The sequence below is a fragment of the Phoenix dactylifera genome, chromosome 2, assembly GCF_009389715.1.
Source record: "Phoenix dactylifera cultivar Barhee BC4 chromosome 2, palm_55x_up_171113_PBpolish2nd_filt_p, whole genome shotgun sequence".
Classification (NCBI taxonomy): domain Eukaryota; kingdom Viridiplantae; phylum Streptophyta; class Magnoliopsida; order Arecales; family Arecaceae; genus Phoenix; species Phoenix dactylifera.
The window spans coordinates 20,312,616-20,335,869 of NC_052393.1; the positions used below are offsets into that span (position 1 = coordinate 20,312,616).

General features: G+C 38.2%; 1 protein-coding gene and 1 pseudogene across 2 annotated transcripts; one reads left to right on the forward strand and one right to left on the reverse strand.

The window, feature by feature from the left end:
* On the forward strand, positions 1–8,721 carry LOC103699779 (receptor-like protein EIX1). 2 transcript variants are annotated; one of them, XM_039123627.1, is made up of 2 exons: positions 1–3,646; positions 8,045–8,721. In XM_039123627.1, the coding sequence occupies exon 1, from the start codon at positions 165–167 to the stop codon at positions 3,510–3,512; it is 3,348 nt and encodes a 1,115-aa protein (XP_038979555.1). In that variant the 5' UTR covers positions 1–164; the 3' UTR covers positions 3,513–3,646; positions 8,045–8,721. The 2 variants fall into 2 exon arrangements, with proteins under 2 accessions (XP_038979555.1, XP_038979556.1); XM_039123628.1 differs by having other exon boundaries at positions 8,143–8,721.
* Positions 8,480–23,254, reverse strand: part of LOC103719988 — a 19,826-nt pseudogene continuing 5,051 nt past the window's right edge.

A 23,254-nucleotide genomic window follows, 5' to 3' on the forward strand; every position in this document is an offset into this window, starting at 1 on the left:
GCTATGAATTTTCAACCATACCTCCAAAGCACGCGGCACACACTCCATCCCGCCTTCGTTCCGCCCCGGCATCGATTGTGGAAAGTTTGTCAACAAGTCTCGCATTGGAAGAAAATTACATTACAACCAGGCCTGTGGAATTTCTCCGCTATAAATCCTGATGGATGCTGAACCTCTCAAGCATGGTCTATCCTTTCCATTTCAATTTCTTCAGGCTGGTCTCGAGACTTTCCCTCATGGCCGGTGGTGGATGCAATAGAAGATCCCTCACTATTAAGCGAGTCATGCTGATTGGGTTCCTCCTGTGCATAGGAGTTATCCCGTTCTGCCTCTGCCTAGGCACTGAAGATGGCTCCAAGGTGGGGGGAAGCTGCATAGAGAGCGAAAGGAGAGCTCTCCTTGCCCTCAGAGCAGATATCTATGACCCTGGTGAGTGGCTCTCTTCCTGGACGGGCCAAGACTGTTGCCAATGGAGGGGTGTCGGCTGCGACAACACCACCAACGGCCATGTGGTAAAGCTTGATCTCAGCTACCCATATGTTTATTTTGATCTGTATACTTGGGAACTAACTGGAGAATTGCCTGGACCGAGTAAGGTAAATCCTTCCATATCTTGCTTGATACATTTGAAGCATCTAGATTTGAGCATGAACAACTTCTCTGGAGCAGCCATCCCTGAATTCATTGGTTCTCTCGTGCACTTGGAGTACCTTAACCTCTCCAATGCTTGGTTCGGTGGAGCCATTCCTCGCCAGATTGGAAATCTCTCGAAGCTGCACTATCTAGATCTTGGGGGTTGGTACTATTTGCGTTATGAAGATTATCCAAATGCTCAACTACGTGCTAATGACCTTCAATGGCTCTCTCGAATCCCCCCTCTGCAGTACCTTGACTTGAGTTTAGCCAACCTCTCCAAAGCTTCAAATTGGCTTCATGAGATCAATATGCACCCTTCTCTATTAGTCTTGAAATTATCTTCTACTGGACTTCCTGGTATTCCTTCGACTCTACAGCGTGTAAACTTCACTTCCCTCACCATGCTCGATCTCTCTTTCAATAATTTTCAATCTGCCATCATCCCCCACTGGCTGCTTAATATTAGCAGCCTTGTTCACCTCGATCTCTTTTATTGCAAATTTCCTGGGAGGTTATCAATTGTTGTAGATCTATTGGGGAATCTCAACCGTCTGAAGTATTTGGATTTCTCTTGGAACAATATTACTGGACACATTTCACAATCTTTATGGAATAATAAACAGCTGGAGTATTTAGACTTATCTTATAACCAAATTACTGGGCAGACTGCAGAAATATTTGGAAATCTTAGCCAACTGAGGTATTTGGACTTGGGTGAAAATCAAATTAGCGGCGAAATTCCAGAAAACCTGAGAAATCTTAGCCACCTTGAGTATTTAGGTTTGTCTGACAACAGAATCTGGGGAGAAATAGCAAAAATCGTTGGGAACCTTGCCCACCTGCAGCATTTAGATTTATCAGATAACAATATTACCGGACAATTACCAGAGAACATATCGATGCTCTGCAAATTGCAGGAGTTGGACTTATCAAAAAACACAATTGGAGGAGAAATCACAAGTCTCATAGAAGGATTTTCTAAATGCATCAACAATAAATTGAATGAGAGAAGCTTTTTGCCGAGTTTAGAACTTCTTGACTTGTCCAACAATAATTTCAGTGGGACAATTCCAGAAAGTTTGGGCCAGTTATCTGGACTCAAATATTTACTTCTGTCTTACAACTCCTTCACTGGAAACTTGACTGAAGTGCACTTTTCCAACCTCACAAGCTTATCTTACTTTACTCTATCTTACAACTCCTTGAAAATGATCGTAAGTGACGGTTGGATTCCTTCTTTCAATGCTTCTTCAATTTATATGTGCTCTTGCCATGTGGGACCTAAATTTCCTGCTTGGCTTCGAACACAGATAAAATTGAAGAGATTGTGCCTCTCTGAAGCTGGAATTTCAGATCACATTCCATCATGGTTGTGGTATGGGGATATATATGACCTCAATGTATCCCATAATAGTATGGAAGGGCAGCTACCAAGTTCTTTAGAGAGCCATTTTTTTGAATTACTTGATCTGAGCTCCAACTGCTTTTTTGGCCCAATACCTAATCTGAAGGGGAGTTACATGATTCTCTCCAACAACTCTTTTTCTGGTCCCATTCCCTTGAGCTTGATTCTCCCCAACAACTCTTTTTCTGGACCCTTTCCCTTGAGCTTTTATGAAAAAGAGGGTCTTAGCGTACTCTCTTTGTCCCACAACCATATAAATGGAAGCATCCCACAGTACCTTTGTAATTGGACTTCATTGGAGGTTCTTGACCTCTCCAATAATGAGTTAACTGGAGGATTTTCAGACTGCTGGATTTGTAACTTGACTTCATTGGTGGTTCTTGACCTCTCCAATAATAAATTATCTGGAGGATTTCCAGATTGCTGGAGCAAGTCACAACGAGGAATCTTTGGAGTACCAAAAAGCAAAAGAGTAGAAGATACATCTAGCACTGTGGCATATCCTCTGGAACTCCAATCTTTGCACATGAAAAACAATAGCTTGTCTGGTGAATTTCCTTCCTTCTTGAGACTTTGTAAACATTTAGTTGTTCTTGATCTTGGTGAAAATAGATTCTCAGGCAACATACCCACATGGATTGGAGAAAGCCTCCCATCTCTAAGAGTTCTTCGTCTAAGATCAAATTTCTTTGATGGTAATATCCCGATGCAAATATCTACTCTGTTTTTTCTTCAAGTTTTGGACTTGGCATGCAACAATTTTTCAGGAAATTTGCCATCAACTTTTGGAAATTTTACTACCATGGTTGAGATACTGGAAGGAAGCCAACCAATGCTTTCAAATATTAGCATAGTGCCATATTACGAAGAGAGTCTCTTGATAGATGCAAAAGGATTAGAACTTTCATACACTAGCGTGCTTTCACTGGTTACAAGCATTGATCTATCACAAAATAAGATTTCTGGAGAGATACCTAATGAAGTGACAAATCTCCACGGACTGCATTTCTTGAACTTGTCTGGGAATCATTTTATTGGAAAAATATCACAAAATATTGGTGACATGAGGCAGTTGGAATCACTTGATTTATCAATGAACAATCTCTACGGCCAAATTCCGCAAACCATGCTTGCTTTGAATTACTTAAGCCAGTTGAATTTGTCATATAACAACTTGTCAGGAAGAATTCCATCAGGGAACCAATTTTGGTCCTTCAATGACCCCTCCATCTATACTGGTAATCATAATCTTTGTGGACAGCCACTGTCAAATTGCCCTACTAATGCACCTCCACATCAAGAAGAGGAAGAAGTAGATGATGATGACTCTGATATGATATGGATTTATGCCAGCTCAGCATTGGGATTTATCATGGGATTCTGGGGGTTCGTTGCCGCAGTGATGATCAAAAAGGAGATCAGGATTTCTTATCTTCGATTCATCGACAGATATGTGACTGGGTTTATATAGAATTAGCAACAAAATTTGCCAAGCTAAAGTTTGTCATAGAGAAGAGCAACCGCAAGCGCAGCTCAGCAGTTCCGGATGGTTCTACAATTATATAAATATTTGAATGATGGTGGGAACGCCTCCAGTCCAAATATGTAAGGATCTGAACTTAAGAACTTTTTGAATGATAGTTACTTTTGTTGTTTTCTCGCATGTGTATTGTTTAGTTAGAATGCTATCCATATTCACCACCATTTTCTCATAAATAAAATCATGTTTAGTTACAATTGGTTGTTTATAATTTTGTATCACACTAGCAAAGTGATACGAACCTAATGTCTCACACAAACTCTATATCATTGGAAAGCTAATGAAATAAGCCAACGATATCAATATTGATAGAGTTTGAATAAAAATCGAATATAAAATAATAAGATCTCTGTACATTGCCAGTTTTAAATCTGATTTTTGTAAACTTTAAAATTATGCTGTCATATCTTATTTTTATGTCATCATATTATTATAAATTATTTTAACTAACATTTATTTGTCAAGTGTGTGTGTGTGTTCTCCCATTTACAGCCCCACCTAAAGATAATTTGGGATTAATATCCTAAATAGTCCACTAGTTACACCTGATTTTGCCATGTGTGCAAAATCTAAGTGATTTTGATTTTATTTGTCAAATCTCTCTAAATAGAGTGTAAGAGAACTTTGGAAAAGTGTATTTGCTGATTGAAGAGAGAGAAATTTCGTCCATTCTATCAAGAGCATGAATAACACAAGCAAATCAAGCTTGAATGGTCTAGATGATGCCATGTATGCAAAATCTAAATAATTTTGATTTTATTTATCAAATTTCTCTAAATGGAGTGTAAGAGAACATTGAAAAAGTGTATTTGCTGATTAAAGATAAAGAAATTTCGTCCATTCCATCAAGAGCATGAATAACACAAGCAAATCAACCAAATCAAGCTTGAATGGTCTAGATGATGCCATGTGTCAACCTAGTCATGTTGAAAAATCATCTTGCCACAAGAAGGGGACGTCCAAGCCATATGTTGAAGTATGTCAACCACACTCAAATATATGCAAAATTCAAATCATGTCAACTCATGGAAAGCAAGATCAATTTGAGCATATGTTGCTTGAAGAAATCAAGCCAATCATGCCTTATGGTTGAAGATTGATAGGAATCAAGCCTTAAATGCCCTCTAACATCTCTTGCCCTCTCAAGCCTATAAATAGAGACCTTTGGTGAAGTCTTAAGGCACACAACTTGGCCAAAGCATCCCTCTCTCAATCAAGTTCTCATCTTTTCTCATAGTGCTCTTATATTGCTTCTATTGTGCTCTTATTTTATTATTGTGAGAGAATTGTGTAGTGAGCTTATTTGTATTAGATTTGTGAGAATCAAAGTTTGTAATTGTGAGAATAAGCTTATGAGGTATCAAGCTTATGGGCTTTGTATTCAATCTAGTAGAGTACTAGATTGGAGAGGGCAACTTGGTGGTTTTCAAGTTGTGGTGCTGTTATAAGTTGGTGGTCTCCAACTTGGATGTTGTAAGGAGTTTTACAACTAGTGAAACCTTAAGACGAGGCTGTCCTTAGGAGAAAGTGAACGTAGGCAAGGATTTGGCCAAACCACCTCATAATATTGGCTTCATCTCTCTATCCCTATTTCTTTTTACTTGTGTTTATATATCTTATTTAGTTGGCTTGATTGCTGAGATTTACTATTATTGTGATTGTTTAGTATTTGTTTTAATTTGCCATTGTTTTTATAGACACCTAATTCACCCCCTATTAGATGTTCATTTCACATCACTTCTGTTTAACTTTACCGACGATGAAATTCTAAAAAGTAAATATATTTTCTAACTCTAATCTTTAAGTTCCACCTAATCAAAAAGAAAAGAATCTTGGTGATTGGGGAAATAAAGTATTTTTCAAGCTTTATAGGATATGAGGATTTTTTATCTTTGATTCGTCGGCAGAAAATGTAACTGGCTTTATACAAAATTAGCAATAAAATTTGCCAAGCTGAAGCTTATCATGGGGAAGAGCTAGCAATCACAAGCATAACTAAAGGTTATGAATGGTTCTAGAATGTAGTGCTCTCTCTCTATCTCTGAATAATGGTGGGAGCACATCCAAATTACATATATAAGGATATGAACTTGAGAACATTTTGAATGATTGTTTCTTTTCTTGGAACTTGAGAACTTTTTGAATGATTGTTTCTCTATCTATCTCTGAATGATGGTGGGAGCACCTCCAAATCACATATGTAAGGATCTAAACTTGAGAACTTTTTGAATGATTGTTTCTTTTCTTGTTTTACTGCTTGTATATCGTTCAATTAGAATGCTATCTATATTTGCCACGATTTTGCTCATAAATGAAATTTTTTTTTTCGGTACAAATAAATAAAATAATATTTAGTTAGAATTAGTTGTTTTTGTTTTTATGTCACACTAGATAAGTGATATCATGGCAGTATAACACTTAATGTCTTACACAAAATACCCTATCCACCTCAAGATTATCTACATGACACGATAATAAAAATTGTTAAATAGACTAAGATATGCCCCACTTAGTTATCTATTTTAGCTCCATATGGGAAACTATTTTTCCTACTCTTTCGATGTCCATCACTTCTGTTTTTACTTTGTCCTCATGATAAAATACTGAAAAGTAAATATACAATTTCTTTAAGTTTCACCTAATCAAAAAGGGGAGAACCTTGGTGATTGGTGGAAAAAGTGTTTTTCAAACTTTATAGGATATCAAGATTTTTTATCTTTGATTCACCGATAGAATATGTGACTGGGTTTATACAATATTAGCAATAAAATTTGCCAAGTAGTAGTTTGCCATGGGAAAGAGCAACCATAAGTGTAGCTAAGCGGTTATGGATGGTGCTACGATTATAACGCTCTCTCTCTCTTCCTCTAAATGATGGTGGGAGTGCCTCTAATGCAAATATGTAAGAATCTGACCTTAAGAACTCTTTTAATGATTATTACTTTTGTTGTTTTGTTGCTTGCATGTCGTCTAGTCTATCTGTATTTCATCCATCTCTTCAATCAATAGTTGTTCGCCACCATTTGCTCATAAATGAAACAATGTTTAGTTAGAATTGGTTGTTTCCATTATTATTTCACACCAGCAAAGTAATCCCTTGGCATTAAAACATCTAACATCTCACCCAAAATACCGTGCCTCTACAATAAGACAAATATAAGCACCTCAAGATTATCAACATGACAAATAATAAAATGGTTAGAAAGCTTATATATGTCCTACTTACCTATTTTAACTCGATATGGGAAACTGTATTTGCTACCCCTTCAATGTCCATCACTTCAGTTTTAACTTTCTTTTCATGATGAAATAATAAAAAGTAAATATATCCCAACTCTATTTCTTTAAGTTCTGCATAGTCAAAAAGAGAAGAACGTTGGTAATTGGTGGAAATAAAGTGGTCTTCAAGATCTATAGGATTTAAATATTGAAGTAAAAAATTAAAAGAATGCCTTAAGATATGAGGGTGGCAACTAGTCTAGTTAGTTAATTTTCTTGTGTTGATAGAGGAAATATGGATTTTATACATCCTTACACCTATATTTGACCAAGCTTCACTAATCCTACTTCTCTAAAAAAAATAAAAAAATAAAAAAATAAATGACAATAAAAAGAAAGAAGGGGAGGTTAGCATATAGTCTTGGACAAGAGAGGCATGTAAACCATATCATACCTTAGCCACATTTGGTTGCTGGGAATAGAAATCAAGCATGGTTTGTTCATTTCAAGGAAATCTATTCCTGGATAATGACTAGTTTTAGTTCTTGTTTTTTGATAAGCTAAGTAATTGGAAGAGAATGAAATAAACCTTATAGTATATAGTCTAATATATTATTTATAACCAATATTATTATAAGACATAAATGTTATATTAGTGTTTATATTTGTAATATTATAGCACTAGTGTTACTAATATTATTGTTGATGCCATATTATTATAAACTAACGATAACACTTATCAAAAATATGATAAAATAATACAATGTGATATATAATATATGATTTAGTACAATTTATAATTTCTACAAGTATAATAATAGAATATAAAGTATTATTCGGTGAAACTTGTGCTATTGATATAGTAATACAAAATATTAACATTATAACAAAATGTTAATCTTCTATTATAATATTGATATTATTATAGTGCTCCAAAATAATGCAAAAATAAATAATATAGAGTATAATATAACAATATAATTATCATATTTTAAAAACTATATTCATACATCAATCAACTTAATTAAACCTTAATCTAGAACTAGTTGGAGTCAACAGCGTGAATCCTTTTCCTCCATTGTTTTCTATTTAGGTTACTCTCTCTAAAAATGTAATGACTTTACTACTTCACTTTTAGTCCATCTTTGCCCTCTTTTTCTTTTATATGCATGAAATCATTTTTCTAATGTACCTCTTGGCCTATATTTTATATATCCAAACTATATAAATCAACCTCCACTCAGAGTTCTGGTTCAGGTCAAATCTGAGTTTAGGTTGACCTCATGCTGGATTTCTGGCTCCTCCGAGTTTAAGTCAGTTTCCTACGTGCGTTTGGTAACAGTTGATTTGCTAAGAAGAAAAGGAAATTTGTGGTGCAAAGTCAAGCCTGCTTTCGAAGTGATGATCGAAGGAACTTGAGGAGCACTAGAAGCAAAGGCAAAACAAGATTCAGGATCAAGCTCACAGATGCCAGAGCAAACTCTTTCTTTTATACTCTGAGCATCTGATACAACTAGCATTTGTTGAAATTGACTGTAAAGCATAAATAATAAATATGTTCTATATCCTACAACTGTCACCGATTCTACTGCCTCGATCAACTATGGTCAATGTACAAATCTAGCTTCAATTTATGCTGTCAGCTTTCCAACCTGCAAATGGTGCAAGTATTTTTGATGTCGAATGTAGATGATTAAATATTGCAGTATCTAAAAAATAAGAGTAAAACACACACTTCCGCTTATACAACTTCTCATCATGCAGATGCACCACATTTACGCTTATACAACTAAAAACATAATGAGAGTAAAAGAAACTTTGTAGTTTGATGTTTTTCCTTTTCCTTTCTGCAATTTATCAGCTTTTGAAGTCCTACTGAGAACACTGCAGAAAATATAACTTATTAAAACCCAGTACCAGATGAAAACTTCTGAGATACACCAGCACTCACTACAGGCCAGGATGCTCCTTTTGCAAAAACTAAGATTATCCCATGCCTTGGGTTTTTGAGGACCACCATGTTCTAATAAATTTTATCCATATTCCACATGCACCTTGCATTGCCCATAGATGCAAAATCTTCTTTTCAAAACTTTGCATTTGTCTAGCATCATTGGTTATACTTCAGCAGCACTTAGTAAGCTTCATCCCTCCTGTGACAAAGTTGTGTATTTGATGAGATATCTGTGGATAAAATGCAGCCAAGGGAGCTCTCCTGGTTCATAAAAGGCACATACAAATATTTGATTTGTCTCAGTTCAACCTTCCTCCTAGTCAATGTCATCCTCATCATCACTGGATGCATTAGCTTCAACATTTAGATCAGCCAGTTTATATGTCCCACCTGTATTGCCTGTTATCATTGAACATGGTTAACATCATTTACTAGACATGTTTTACAAGATTCCAATAAGCTACAAGAATCCATTAGCATAAATTATAATATTAAAAAAAATAAAAAAATGTGTATATCAGCATCTTAAAACACCAAGACGATACATTTATAGACTTACTCAGAAGAAAAAGGGGAAAAAACAATGGAATTAACATCATATCTGTATTGGCAATTTTTTTAGATGTTTCCAAGATAAAGAAATCAATGCTCCTACACAATCACATATAAAAAGTACCTAATTCCAAGAAAGAAGATCGAGGAAGTATAGAATTATTGGAGTTGAGCCAAATGTCACTCCTGGCATGACTTTTGGATACTTTGGTACCTAGTCTTATTCAGCTGATTTCACATTACAGTGACGATGCCCTTTAGTGAAGCTGCTAGGGCAAGTAGAACTAGATGAAGCAGCCAAAAAGAGAGGATATGAGCAACTGAGGAAATAAAATAGAAAATAAGGCACAAACAGGTCAGGCTGGATCGCAGCATGCTTGACCTTAACACAACCCGGTTACATTTTGAGTCTTGAATGTGAACCCAAACTCAGCTCATTGGCTGATCAGGTCAGGTTGGGCCAAACAAAAAAAAACTGTTGACCCGATAGGCCACTCAGGATGGGTCAGGATCAATCATGACCTAGACATTGGTAATAAAAAGTGGAGAATCTAAACCCCCTACTGAGCTAGCTAAAGGACGAGGGCTTCCTCCCTCCAATTAACCACCGGATACTGTATGGAGAGCTTTTTCCCTTCCTTGTTTTATCTGTTTTTTCTGACCGGCTCTTCTGACAAAAATAAAAACATTGCTATTGCTTGAGCTCTAACTCGAGTGTGAGTTTCACAACAAAGCTAAAACTCTGAGTAAAGTATGAGTTCTAGCTTGGGACTCGAATGATCCAGCCAGGGTTAGGACCAAGTTGAGTTAGGTCTAGAGTTTAGGTCGAAATTTTTAGCAGTCTATTTTTAAACCATAAATATAAAAAATTGGTATTCAAAAAAATTATCAATAAAAATTATCAAATACAATAGAAGGAATAAATAATTTGTCTAGAAAACGAACATTCTTAGCATACAAGTTTATAAACTAAAATTTTTATGGAATAAATAATTTAAAATTTTTATGAAATAAATAATTTATATACTTGAGAACATTGTAAAATAAGAATCCAGTGAGACAAACAATGAATGCTTAAATAAAAGATAGAGGAGGTAAGAGGAGGCGGGTTGCTAGGGAGAATGGAGAATGGCTAGTTAGGTGAGATTCATTGGACAAATTTCAAGAAAGGCATTTAGAAAGAAAAAGGGAGATTGTTTTACATGATTTGGGTTCTTAGATCGGCTAGTTTGGGTCCGAAACAGATAGGGTACATTTTTCCTAACCCAAACCAAATATCAGTCAAAACAGGTTAAAGACACGTCAACATTACAGAACACAGACCCAATCGGATTTCCAAAACAAGTCTAATTACGCCTGAACTGGCCGGGAGTCTTAAAAAACAAATTAGGCTAGGTCTAATCGGGTGAGGACTAGATAAGTTTGCAGGTTGCCCGACCCATTTGCAACCCTATTCTCCTCTCTCTCTCTCTCTCTCTTCACCCTCTTGTATCCTCTATCTCTTGCTTGTATTTGCACTTTTATTTATTTCTTCGTAAATGGAAGAAACAAGCTCTGTTTCAATCAAAAAAAGTACAATGACCTCTAGTTGACTACCCACCTTTAAGAGAACCTTCCCAACGAGATTTTAGAAACCCTTCAATTCATAAAAAGCTATTTTCGCTTGTACAGGATAAGGTGTCCTAGAGCTCCCAAGAAGAGTTAAAAAAAACACAAACACCATCAAGATGAGGCAACAAGCATGCATAAATTGGCTAATGAAGATAACAAAATTTCTGGAATATATTATGTTGTGCAGAAATAGTTTGCTCCCTGTTCTCATATTTCTGCGGATGTTGAAATTCCGTATTGATAGATCAAATAACTCATTACAACAGGTAAAGACACAGCAATTACCAATTATATTTATTTTCACAAATATTACCAATGGCATAAAAACTAAAAGCAAAGGCCAGAAGTTGATCAATAAGATGATTAATGTTGCAAATTGTCACCACTTATCTAGAAGCATTATTCATCTTAATCATAGACAAGCACTAGAATCCAAGCGTGCCAGAAAGAAAAACATATTTTCTTCCCTATTTTTGGGCCTGGTACTCAAGGAAAACATGGAGCCAATGGCATCTCGAGGAAGGACTCGGGAGTCCAGCATGCATATTCTCGAATATAGAGCTTTCCCATTATATATAGAGACGGTCTAGGTTAAAGAGCCACATGCTTCTATTCTACCCATTACATGATCAACCATCACCTCCTGGTGAAAATGTATAGGGCAATCAACATAATCAGCAAACGCCACTTACATATCAATGGCCATACCATGAGTGCAGCCAATCAGCTGCAACACATTTTGAACAGGTTTAGCTATGGTAAGAGCTTCATGAGTCATAGGAATCCTACAGGACTTGAAAATGTTGTTAGAATCAAGCGCTGACCATTACACCAAAAGCGACCGCTGATAGTGAAGGCGCTACTTTATTTTCTTAAACCGCACCAGCCAACGCCTCGAGTCGGCTATTGGGCGAGACCAAGCCATAGGTTCAGGGACCCCACCTGGAGTATAACCCACCTACTAACCAGGCCATCACCACTGGCAGGCGGCAGGACATGCTGACTCAGTGACCCCCCCTGTGCTGCTCAGGGACCTCGCACAGCGGCAGAGTATGTCCAACATCCCCCCCCCCAGCGCGATGCCTGGGTTTCGAACCCGAGACCTCTGGCTCTGATACCAGTTGTTAAGATCAAGCGCTGACCATTACACCAAAAGCGACCGCTGATAGTGAAGGCACTACTTTATTTTCTTAAACCGCACCAGCCAGCACCTCGAGTCGGCTACTGGGTGACACCAAGCCATGGGTTCAAGAACCCCACCTGGGGTATAACCCACCTACTAACCAGGCCATCGCCGCTGGCAGGCGGCAGGACATGCTGACTCAGTGACCCCCCCTGTGCTGCTCAGGGATCCCGTAAGGTATGGCCCGCACAGCGGCAGAGTATGTCCAACAGAAAACCACCAATATATTAGACGCACATTATACACCTATTCTTGGATGGTCATATCATCCAGCCTTTCACATTCAATGAGTGGAGGAGAGAAGAAAATACATAATGCTTGTCTCTATTTTGTTTTCTATAGTTGCAATAGCAATTGCACAACATTAGCTGATATTGTCATAGAATCCATTACTCTAGTTATGGCTTCTAGTATTTTAGTTTATAGTTTGTTTACTAAGATCTATGTTTCGTTTCAGCCAACATCATAAAGTTTCATTGGGTACGAGTTTGCGTCTTTGATATATAATATAGGCCCTGTTGGATGGGCGGAATAAAGGTTCCTTGTGTCCGCGCCACCCCCCCTCCCCAACACGCACAAAAAAATAAAAAAGCTTTGTGCTTTCATCCTGCCAAACGCTGTTTTGGGCACCTCATAGTAGAGTTATGCCTTAAACGGGATAAGTAGACGAGAGAGGGTATAATTTTATTCCACCATTTTGGAGGAATAAACTTATACCGTACAACAGGGGAGAACTACCCCCTCCAATTACTTTGTTGCCCTTATCCATTCTCTAAAAACACAAACAAGTTGGAAGGCAAATCATCACAAAATCCAATGCACATTAAACACATGCACATATCCTTTGCAATTATCCCTCCAACCAAACACAAACAATTCCTATCCCACGGAATAAATCCTATCGCTCCAAACTTAATTCAGCCAATTTTGCATATCCCTTCAAAATTTATTCCGCAACAAAATGCTACCAATGTATTAAACGTTCCAACAATGTGCACCAATTACAATAGTATGTATTATAACATATTTTTTCATGCCTTATGCATTTACACATCTTACTGTGAAATGATGAGGTAAGACATGACAACCCAGCCAATAGTATGCAAACGTTGCAGAACTTATTCATATTCTCCCTGCACCAGTGTTTTAAAACCCAGCTGACCTGCTTGAGTCACCCAACAGGCATAGCAGCTTGGGCTTCGTACAAAACCTGTTCAGATTGTTGACCAAGCTGGAACAACCTAGGTCAAGCTGATCAGACTTGCATGGACAGATGAGACTAATAAACAAACATAAATAAGCCTTAGTTATGCCCTATCTTCTCAGCATCCATTTCTTCCATGATGGGAGGAGGCCGATTCCCATTCTCTTCTCCATATCCATTTCTCATCTTCTCTATACCCTCATCATATCTCAGCTTCTAGGAGGCCAGTAGGATTTCTCTTCCCATACCTGGAATGGAGGGAACTTCTTCATTTCCTCATTTCAATACAGTACAGGGGCTGGCATGCAACCCCCTCCCCAACTCTGTTGAAATGGCTTTGAGACCACTACATGTTTAATGGCTTCCAATCTGAAGTAGTGGGCCAAGGAGACATGGGAAGAAGGAAGGGTTTTAAGAATCAGAGATTTCAGTAGGATGAATGAGATATGAGAAGTGTAGAAGGGTTTCGAGATCAAGGAATTATTTTTTGAAAAAAAACTTTGGTTAGTTCTACGGTTATCCCATGGTCGAATCAATCGCTCATGAGATAGCCACAAAAGGTCAGCCAGTTTAAACCATGCCACTGAGTTTTGATTCTCTAATATTTGTTTTTTAAACAAGGGCTCATACTTAAACCCATTAAAGCATTACGTTCTTTGTGAAATCAAAATCGCCAAGTCTAAAAGTAAAAATTTTCTGTGGCATCATCCAAAACTAAAATAGGAATGAACAATACATCAATATCAAGAGAAAATATAGTCAAGACCCTAATTGTTAGAATGTAATGATTCAAATCTTAAAATATGGATCATGATGAACCCAGACAATTTACATCACATTCCTGAATTAAGATATGTTAGTATTTTAAGTTCTAGGCCTATATTATGGTTCATATAATCCTTTGGATCATAAGGTCCAACTTGACCATGTCATATACATATTAAATAATGTGAAGTCCATCTTCTACAATCCAACTGATTATGGCTTCTATAATTACTTATTATAACTGATAAGTCTTCAAGAAATATGTCAGCACATTTATTATTTATAACTTCTAACAATAACAGGAAAACATTGAAATCTGCAGTTTTAGTAGCAGTAGACAAACATCATATTGTCACAACCATGTGACAAAACCTCATTCTTTTACCCCTTCAAATATTTTACCTGAAGAAAAATTTAATAAATATCATTGGAGAAATAGCATATGAAAATCTTGAAGATGGATGCTGAGTCACTGAACATGAATCTACAGGCTATTGAATTTGGAAACAGAAGTCCTACAGTATGGCCTTTTACTGTTCTATTTATCTACTTTACAAATGACTCATTTTCAATTCTTCATGTTTCTTTTATATTTTTAAAATATTTTAAGTAATTGAAAAGAATCCTATGATCCCTAGTTGTAGTCCATGTCCAATCCCATCTGAACCCATTTACAATTTATAACTCGATCAATCCTGCCAATGCTGAGCAAGAGACCTTCCATAACAATCTTAGACAATTAGCATGTGATATGATCCTCTAAAGGTCATTAATGATTCCTATTTAAGCCAAACACCTTTGGTTGATCTAGTGTATGACTCATTGTGCGCGACCCAATTCAGTTGAGCAAGTTGAAATCAATATTTTTAAAACCAAACCGGAGCAACCGGTTGAACCAGAATCGTTCGTCTATCCAGTCTGATTCGAAGTATATGTTAAAACTGGTCAAAATTCGGTTAAAACTGGGAGAACCGGACAGTCAGACCGATTTGATGGTAAAGAATCTTTTACCATGGTGGTCCTTACCCTGACTTCCTTGTCGCCGTCGTCTCCTCCTCCAATCTAAAAGAAAAGAAGAGGCAGCGGAGCAGCCACACTTACTGTCAGCAATTGGACCACTACCTCCTCCCATGGTGGCTTCTCCTTAGCAGTACCACATAGGCCACGCGCTCCCTCTCAAGAAGAGTTGGGGACTCCTCTGGTCCTCTCTCCTTGCCAGCACCATCCAATCTAGATCCCTAGAGGTAATTACTAATCCCTTTATCATCCAACAACCGGATCAAGCAGATCAGCTCTACGATGATCTCCTTCTCGGCGATCATCACCTTCACCTCTGCCACTTCCAACAACTCAAGTACCATTTCAAGAACCCTGGCTGCATCAATCCATGATTTGAGGCTGCTTCCCCTCCTTCAGTACGGAAACCAACGCAAAAACCGATCCATTGAGATCTGAAATCAGGGCGGAATTGCGATCTTCTTGTTGTCCTCTTCGATAAAATCGGAGGTTAAGATTAGAGCAAGAAACCTAATCACCACCTCTGACGTCTCAAATCTGACTTCGTCGTCGTCGTTCTTCCTTCCCACGTCCACCGATATCGAACACCGAAAAATTTCAGTATCTTCACCTCCAGTGCCTCTTATAATCTCCCTCCCTTCCCATTTCCCTTCTATTCTTCCTTTTATGTTCCAACAATCTATCTAATATTTATTTTGTTGCTTCAGTATCTTCTGCTTCTGTGAATATAGAAATGTTGAGTTAAAACAACAAAGGAGTAAAATGAGAGAGAAGGGGATTTTGAAGGGGAGGGAGAGGAGGGGAGGGGGTTTCAGTGGTGGAGCATGCAGCGGAGCAAGCAGTGAAAATGCTACAAAGGACGATAGGGGGGAGGTCAAGAGCAGTGGCGGAGTGCTGCAGCAAGGCGGGCATTTTTTCATTTCCGTCCCCATTTTTTTTGAAAAACAAAAATATAATTATGATATCATAATAATGTCTTGCAGACGTCACCGGTCGGACTGGTTTGATCGGCCGACCTAGAAACTAGACAACTTGCTAATTCGCTGTCCCGTCCGGTTTTAAAAACATCAATTGAAATATCTAATTTAAGCAGGTATAAATGTAAATATACGTCTGTCTCTACAAATTCATGCAATCATCAAAAATTTTTAGTAGATCAATAAAAATTCCAAAGAGATTGATAACAAATAGAATGAACCTGCAAGTGGAGCCTCTTCCCATTCAACATCATTTTCGTCATCCTCCCGTTTTGATTTCATACCAACTCGACGCTCAGCATCGACATCAAAGACCCCATTTGAAAAGTCAGACGTTGATGCTCTGCTTGTTTCAGATTCTTGTTGCATTTTCTTCAATGCTGCTTCTTGTTCTTTCTGCCTTTTTACCAAAGCCTCATGGTAGGCCTTGAGATACTCATCCTACAAATATTATCAAACTCTCAATGAGCGCCAACATTCAACAATAGAAAAAACAATTACAAGAATATGAATTGCAATAGCTACAAAAATTCAAGCTTCTCTACTGGCCTGTATACTCTTCTCATCTTCTTTCATGTCTTTTGATTTCTTGTCATCAACAGGGCCTGAACTTTCATCCATTTTTTATGCTGGCTTACCCTTCATGGATGTAGCTTTAGTATCAGACTCAATGTCCTCTTCTTTTACTTCAACACCAGAAAGAGCAACCTCCACCTGCAACAGAGCCACAAATAATCATCTAATGAATACAGAGAAAGACATGGCATAAACATGAAGACTCTGGAGCTGCCAATGCCAAGAAAAAAATGGATTCCATTATCCATTTTAACATAGAAGTTATGTTTTGATGCAAATTGATGTAGGCTTAAATTAACAGATATGACATCAAAAATTTGCCCAACAGGTGTCGTGACTGAACTCATGAGATACCTAAAGGATATCTCATGTGCACTCATAAATTAGCTTTTGTTAATATAATAATAGCATACGTTGCAGAAAAGGATTAGGCAAGAAGTAAAAATAGTAGCAAAAAGGTCAGACAGAATTAATATATGTAGAATATAATTATAATGTATATGTGAAATAATAGGGAATTCCAAGGAATGAACAAATCATTTAAGTAATTAACCAACAAGCACAACACTCCACAGGCCACCCTGCATCTGCAATTTTGATAAGTAATAATATATGTTTAAGTGCAGGGGATCACAGTAATGTGACTGTTTTTTTTCTGTTTTAAGCAGCATACGCAAGAGACAAAATTAGGCAACTGGAAAACTAAAAAAGAAAAATATGGTTGTGCACATGATGAGTTGAGCAAGTTCTGATGTTCATTGTGGTCTCACCTAGGAGTAGAAACAAGCTGAACATGAGCCAAGCCAGGCCTAACTCTAGCTCAGCATGTTTTATAATCGAGACAAGCTCAAGCTAGTTCATTTAAATTCAAGCCAGGCTTGCGTGCTGTTCATGAACAGCATGTCTAAGAAAACTAAGGAGAGTTTAAGATCATTTGAGGAGCAATTACAAAAATAATATTTATTTATATGGATTATAATAATTAAAATAATATAATTTATATTCCTTTTTTATTAATATCTTCAGCTAATTCAGGCCAAGTTCAACAGAGCTAAGCCTAGTCTAAATTGGCTTGCTTCGTAACCAATCAAGCAAAACTAGAGCTAACTCGTGAACCACTTGCTCGTTTTCCAGCACTAGTCTCACCTGCATGACTTAAATTTAAGTCACATTGAAGACCATGCATCAATATTTGTTCAGCTAGCATCAATCAATGTCTCTTCATTTCATAATGTAACTACACAGCACTACATGATGGCACATTAAGTATCGATGAGGTCCCCATATGTTTTCATCAAATTTATGCTTTGTATGATTTGCTTCTGTTGATGAAGTCTTTCTGATGTCAATTATCAACTAGAATGGTACAATGATGTAGAAGTATGTATCAGTAATATTTCATCAAAGTGGAATTGCATATATAGGAAAATGCACTGCATATAATGCATATGCACGAACTGAACATGTATCTTTGAGTTTAAAGAGAGTTAAATCCTTCAATTCCAGAATCAAAAAGAGACATGGTATTTCTATAAATCATTAATTTAACTTCCATATTCATGCATAAACTTCAATATTCTCAATTTGATGCTACACATTCCATCTTCAGCAATTAAAAAAAATAGGACAGCAAGGTAGCAGTACCATGGTCCCACTTTTCAAAAAAACAGGTTTGAGAATAACAATTAAGTTTGTTAACAAGTTATGAACAAATCCAAGGTGAGTTTTAACAAATTTTGAGCAAGTCCTAGAGAATTTCATTGCAGTCCATTTTCTCTTGATGAGTAATAAAATATTTTAAAGACAGAATTGAGTAATTGATCAACTAGCACAAGAATCTAGGTCAATTGCATACTGCGTGCAAAACGAGTTGGTCTTCAAACACCCTTATTAACAAGAGAATCTGCCAAATGACTGGCTTCCACATCAAGAATGACTATACATCCTTAATTATGCAGTCAGCATCCATAGATGTTCGATCACTAAAACTAAATAAAAGAATGTCCACTATTGTCTTTTTTTTTGGGTAAAGTGGCTAAATTAAGCCAATCTAGTATAAATAGATACGCAGGAATCATAAAACAAAAGGTCCAAAAATTGAGCTGAAAGATCTACCGTAGAGTCCCATAGAAATTTAGTGTGATTGGCCATATAAGCCGCCATCCAGTCAGCTGCGTTATTTGCCTCCCTATAAATATGAGATACCTCGAGTGAAAGCAAAGTGCGCATCATTCATCAACAGTCCTACAGAAGGGGATGTGGTCTAGCAAGAGAAAATAGAGGATCTAAAAGCCATCTGATAACAACCAACGAATCCCTCTACAGGAAAACATGATAGGCCCTCAATATCTGTGTAGCAAAGTTGACTTTGAGTAAGCTGGAGGGGTGGTGGCTCCCAAGAAAAATAAATCACCTATGGGGATGCAGCACCTACATTAGAAGAGCCACAAGTTACCCCTATTGTCGAGGGTTTCTCTAAAACAACCACATGTATAAACTCTTGGGCTTAGGCGGATGAACTAAGAAGAATGACCGTTGGACTCAGTCTTGCATCATGGAAAATACTATGGCTAGCAAGATATGGTAAGCAATATGACACATCAGAACTGCTTTAGATCTTCTATCATTACTAGCAGATCGCTCTCTAACAGTCTTAAGGAAATCATCAAGGGAGAAAGAAGAAATAGTAGATGAATTACGGAAAGGGCTTTGCCTCCAAACCTGAGATGCCAAATACAGGATAACATGATCTATCGACTCCTCTACATCTAGGCATACATCATAATGATTTGGTATCTGAAAACCATGCTAATGTAAAATATCTCGATGTGGGAGTCGGTGCCAAGCAACCTTCCACATAAATAGAGCAACTCTAGGATGAACACCTAATCTCCACACCAGTAAATACCACAATTTGGTTGAGGTTTAGGTAAAAAGATTCCATAAAAATCGGATACCTTAATTGTCAAACCAGAAGATGGACCCCAACCCAACCTGTCGATAATGTCACCACCTAAAATTGGAATGGAGAGTACTTTCTCAGCTAGCTCCTCTGAAAAAAGCTGGGAGACGAGTAGTTGATTCCATTTCCTTTCTTCAGGAATCAAGAGATCCTTAACCATAAGGCTTTGTAGCAAATTAGTGTCCAAAGGAGCTGGCCAACGAGCTACCTTCAAATGTTTCTCCCATCCCACTTCATTAATAGCTACCTCACTTGGCTGACTCGGCTGATTAATTAATAGCTCAGTCTCGGCGCTCAACTCGGTCCGAGTTCGAACCAAGTCCACCACTGAATCGAGTGGCAACTCCCTTGTCTTCCTCCCTATATCGCCCATGACTCTTGAATCAAGTTCCTGTTACCATCACCATGGAAACTTTTTTCTTCATAGCTAGCAACCAAGGGCCAAGATACTTGTCTAAAGATGGCCTTCGATCACTGCTCAGACGTCCAGCACTACTGATTCTATTCTTCCCCATCGCCGGATCTTCAAAGGAGTTTGGTGATTGTTCACCTCCCCCTTCGACTGTATCAAGTTTATCAGGATGAATATGATTCTCATTGGAGTGAGAAGCATGGTTCTCTGCTTGACAAACCTCCTCTTGATGGCCAATGATACCACATCGAAAACAAACTGTCGGTATGTTCTCACACACAAACGATTGCCCAAAGACAGCCTTCTTCCCTTAATCAAGCGTCATGGCACCAAAGGCTTTGAGAGATCAATCTGCATACAAACTCTAGCAGGCCTCTGCCCATACTCCACTGGCAAAATTGGCAGCCACATCCAAATTAGCATTGATTTAATATCCTTCTTCGGAAAGAAATCGGGGACCATGGCTCAATAGCTAATAGTTGGCCGGAAATCATCCATGGGCCCTTTAATAAAACTTTGTTTCGACCCTCCTCCAAGCAAGATCAAAACATATAGTGTTCCTCTACCAATGACATAGCTTTAACCTCATGCGAGAGTTTGCACTTTTCTTTGAAATCTTTAGCAATCAATTTTGTCAAGATCCAACGCCCCAAGCTTTTGGCACCAAAGATATTTTTTCCCACTTGGCCCAAGCCACCTGCATTTCATCTTCTAGCGATTCCAACGTATTGGAGAAACAGCCCTGAAGCATCGTAATCTCTTCATCGGTTATTTTGCAAGTCTGCCACACCAATTGACACCACCTTGGACCGCCCCCCCTTTCCACGAATGAGATCCCCTGACTCCAATAGAGGAAGAAGCACCTAAATTATTTGGTTGAGAAGACATTGCGGCAACAGAGGAAGTTTGAAAATGACGGAGATCATCGCGAAGCACAGAGGCAGCAGCAACCACGGACCACCAGGTGTTCAAAAAAAAACTTTGAACATGCACACGATTTCAAAGCACTCTAGGGTTCTCCCACCAGTCCCATCCTAGAGGACTTGGCTACTGAAGAATAAGGAGCTACAGCCCAGTAAGCAATACTTCAAAGTGGATCAAAGCATGTCATCATATAGTAAATCAAATACAATAACATCGTCCACTATTGTTTTCTCTTTGCGAATAATGTATTGCCTCATCAGCTAAGTCTCTTTATTCTTGAGAAAACTTGGATGCTAGTCAACATAATTTCTGAAACAAAGGATGCAAATACGGTTCCAAGTGCTTTCAAAAATTAGGCACTTGAATCTAATATTCATTAATGAAAATCACGTTAAAAAGACTGAGAGCTGCACCCATCTCTAACTTGCACCTACAAAGACACTATGCTATAAATATTACTACTTATGAAAGAACCTAGTAGAATAATAATTTAAAATTCACTTAAATGAATTCTAAGTGAGGGGTTCCTTATATTAGCAACCATATGCAACACCTGAATTTGCATTACAATTGCCAGCAAGAGTTAACTACATAGGAAGCAAAGATGGATTATAACCCAAAAAACAATATGAAACAAGAAAAAATGAGGCAGGAGATTGAACAATAAAGGTGGGAGTGTCTCATTATAAGAGCTCTTGCTTCCAAGGATAGCTAGTTGTCGTAGTCCCACATCACATCAACTAATACCAGGATGCCGCATGAGTTTTATAAGCCCGGGCTAGTCCTCTACCCAATAGCTTAAGCTTTTTGAGCTATAAGCCCATAATAGGAGGTAGCAGAGCGAGGCCCAATGCATATCAGCCTTTTTGATCATGTAATTCCCTCACTAGTGATACTAGGATCATGCAGGACCTAGAGCTGATCACGGGCCTTCTGGCCCGCCCAGCCCGGCCCGAAATTTTTCGGGCTTGGGCATTAAAAAAAGGCCCATGGGTCGGGCCTGGGCAAGAAAAGCGGCCCGACCAAAAAAATCGGGCCGGGCCTGGTCGGGCCATTCTGGCCCATTTCCAGATTCCTAACAAAGAAAAAATCGGGCATGTCGGGTCGGGCCTATCGGGTCGGGCCTGGACAAAAATTTAAGCCCAATAGTCGGGCCGGGCCGGGCTAGACGGGCCTAGAACCAGATTTATAAAGTCGGGTCGGGCCTGGACAAAAATTTAAGCCCAACAGTCGGGCCGGGCCGGGCCTGGGCATAGCCATCGGGCCTAATTTCTGCTGTAGAGCCCGGCCCGGGCCCGGCCCGGCCCGGATTTTGATCAGCTCTAGCAGGACCTAAGTACATGGGTGGGGGCCCCTCATGAATTGGAGCCAAACCATGATGAGGGAGTCACGTGGTTGGGTGGGGGAGAATTGTCATAGTCCCACATCAGTTGATAGGGGGCTGCCACATGGGTTTATAACTTATGAGCTGGGCCGGTCTATCCAATAGCTTAAGCTTTTTGGGCTGTAAGTCTATGACAGAGTGCTCAATTTAACCTTAAATCCTTTTGAACAATATGCTCTAAGACCAGGTTCTTATATGATAATTTGGGGAATTAATATAACAGCTTGTAGAAACTGGAGAAAGCTTTCATTCTTTTTCTAACTTCTACCTCCATATGACATGAATTCTCCACCATCATGTTGATGATAGGAATTAATCTAACAAAAAGGAACACAAAAAGGAGGTTTATCAACCATCGAGAATGTAGTAGGAAGCTTGCATGAAGATCCATGTCTTTACCAACTGCACTATAGACAATAACTATTTCATTTGCATGTAACCTCCTATCTTTCTTTATGCATCCTCTGGACTCTTCTCAGCTTGATCTGCAAAATTATATCAACACCACAACTTATCCATTAGTGGGCATGCCTTTTATACACTACTATATATTTCTACCTTTTTTATTGATTTATTGTTCCCCACATTACCTTAAGTTATAAGTGTTATAGTCAAAATTTCAAATATTGATATTAGACCTTGTACTGGCTCTTTGCGGGAATGCTGCGATACATGGTACCAACACATTATATAGGACCATGTCCCATACCGACACTATATACCAGTGCCTGAAATCTACCGAAATGGTATGGTACCGTACTGTACCATCAAACAATATTTGCAACCTTGGTTATAGTGTAGTGGCTAATCTCTGATGTTCGAATTAATATTAATGTATCCATTCACTTTTTGGAAGGATTTAGGTTCGTGTGCCAATAATTGGACAAGACAGGCACATTGTGGAAATAACCAATTTCACTAGCATGTATGGGC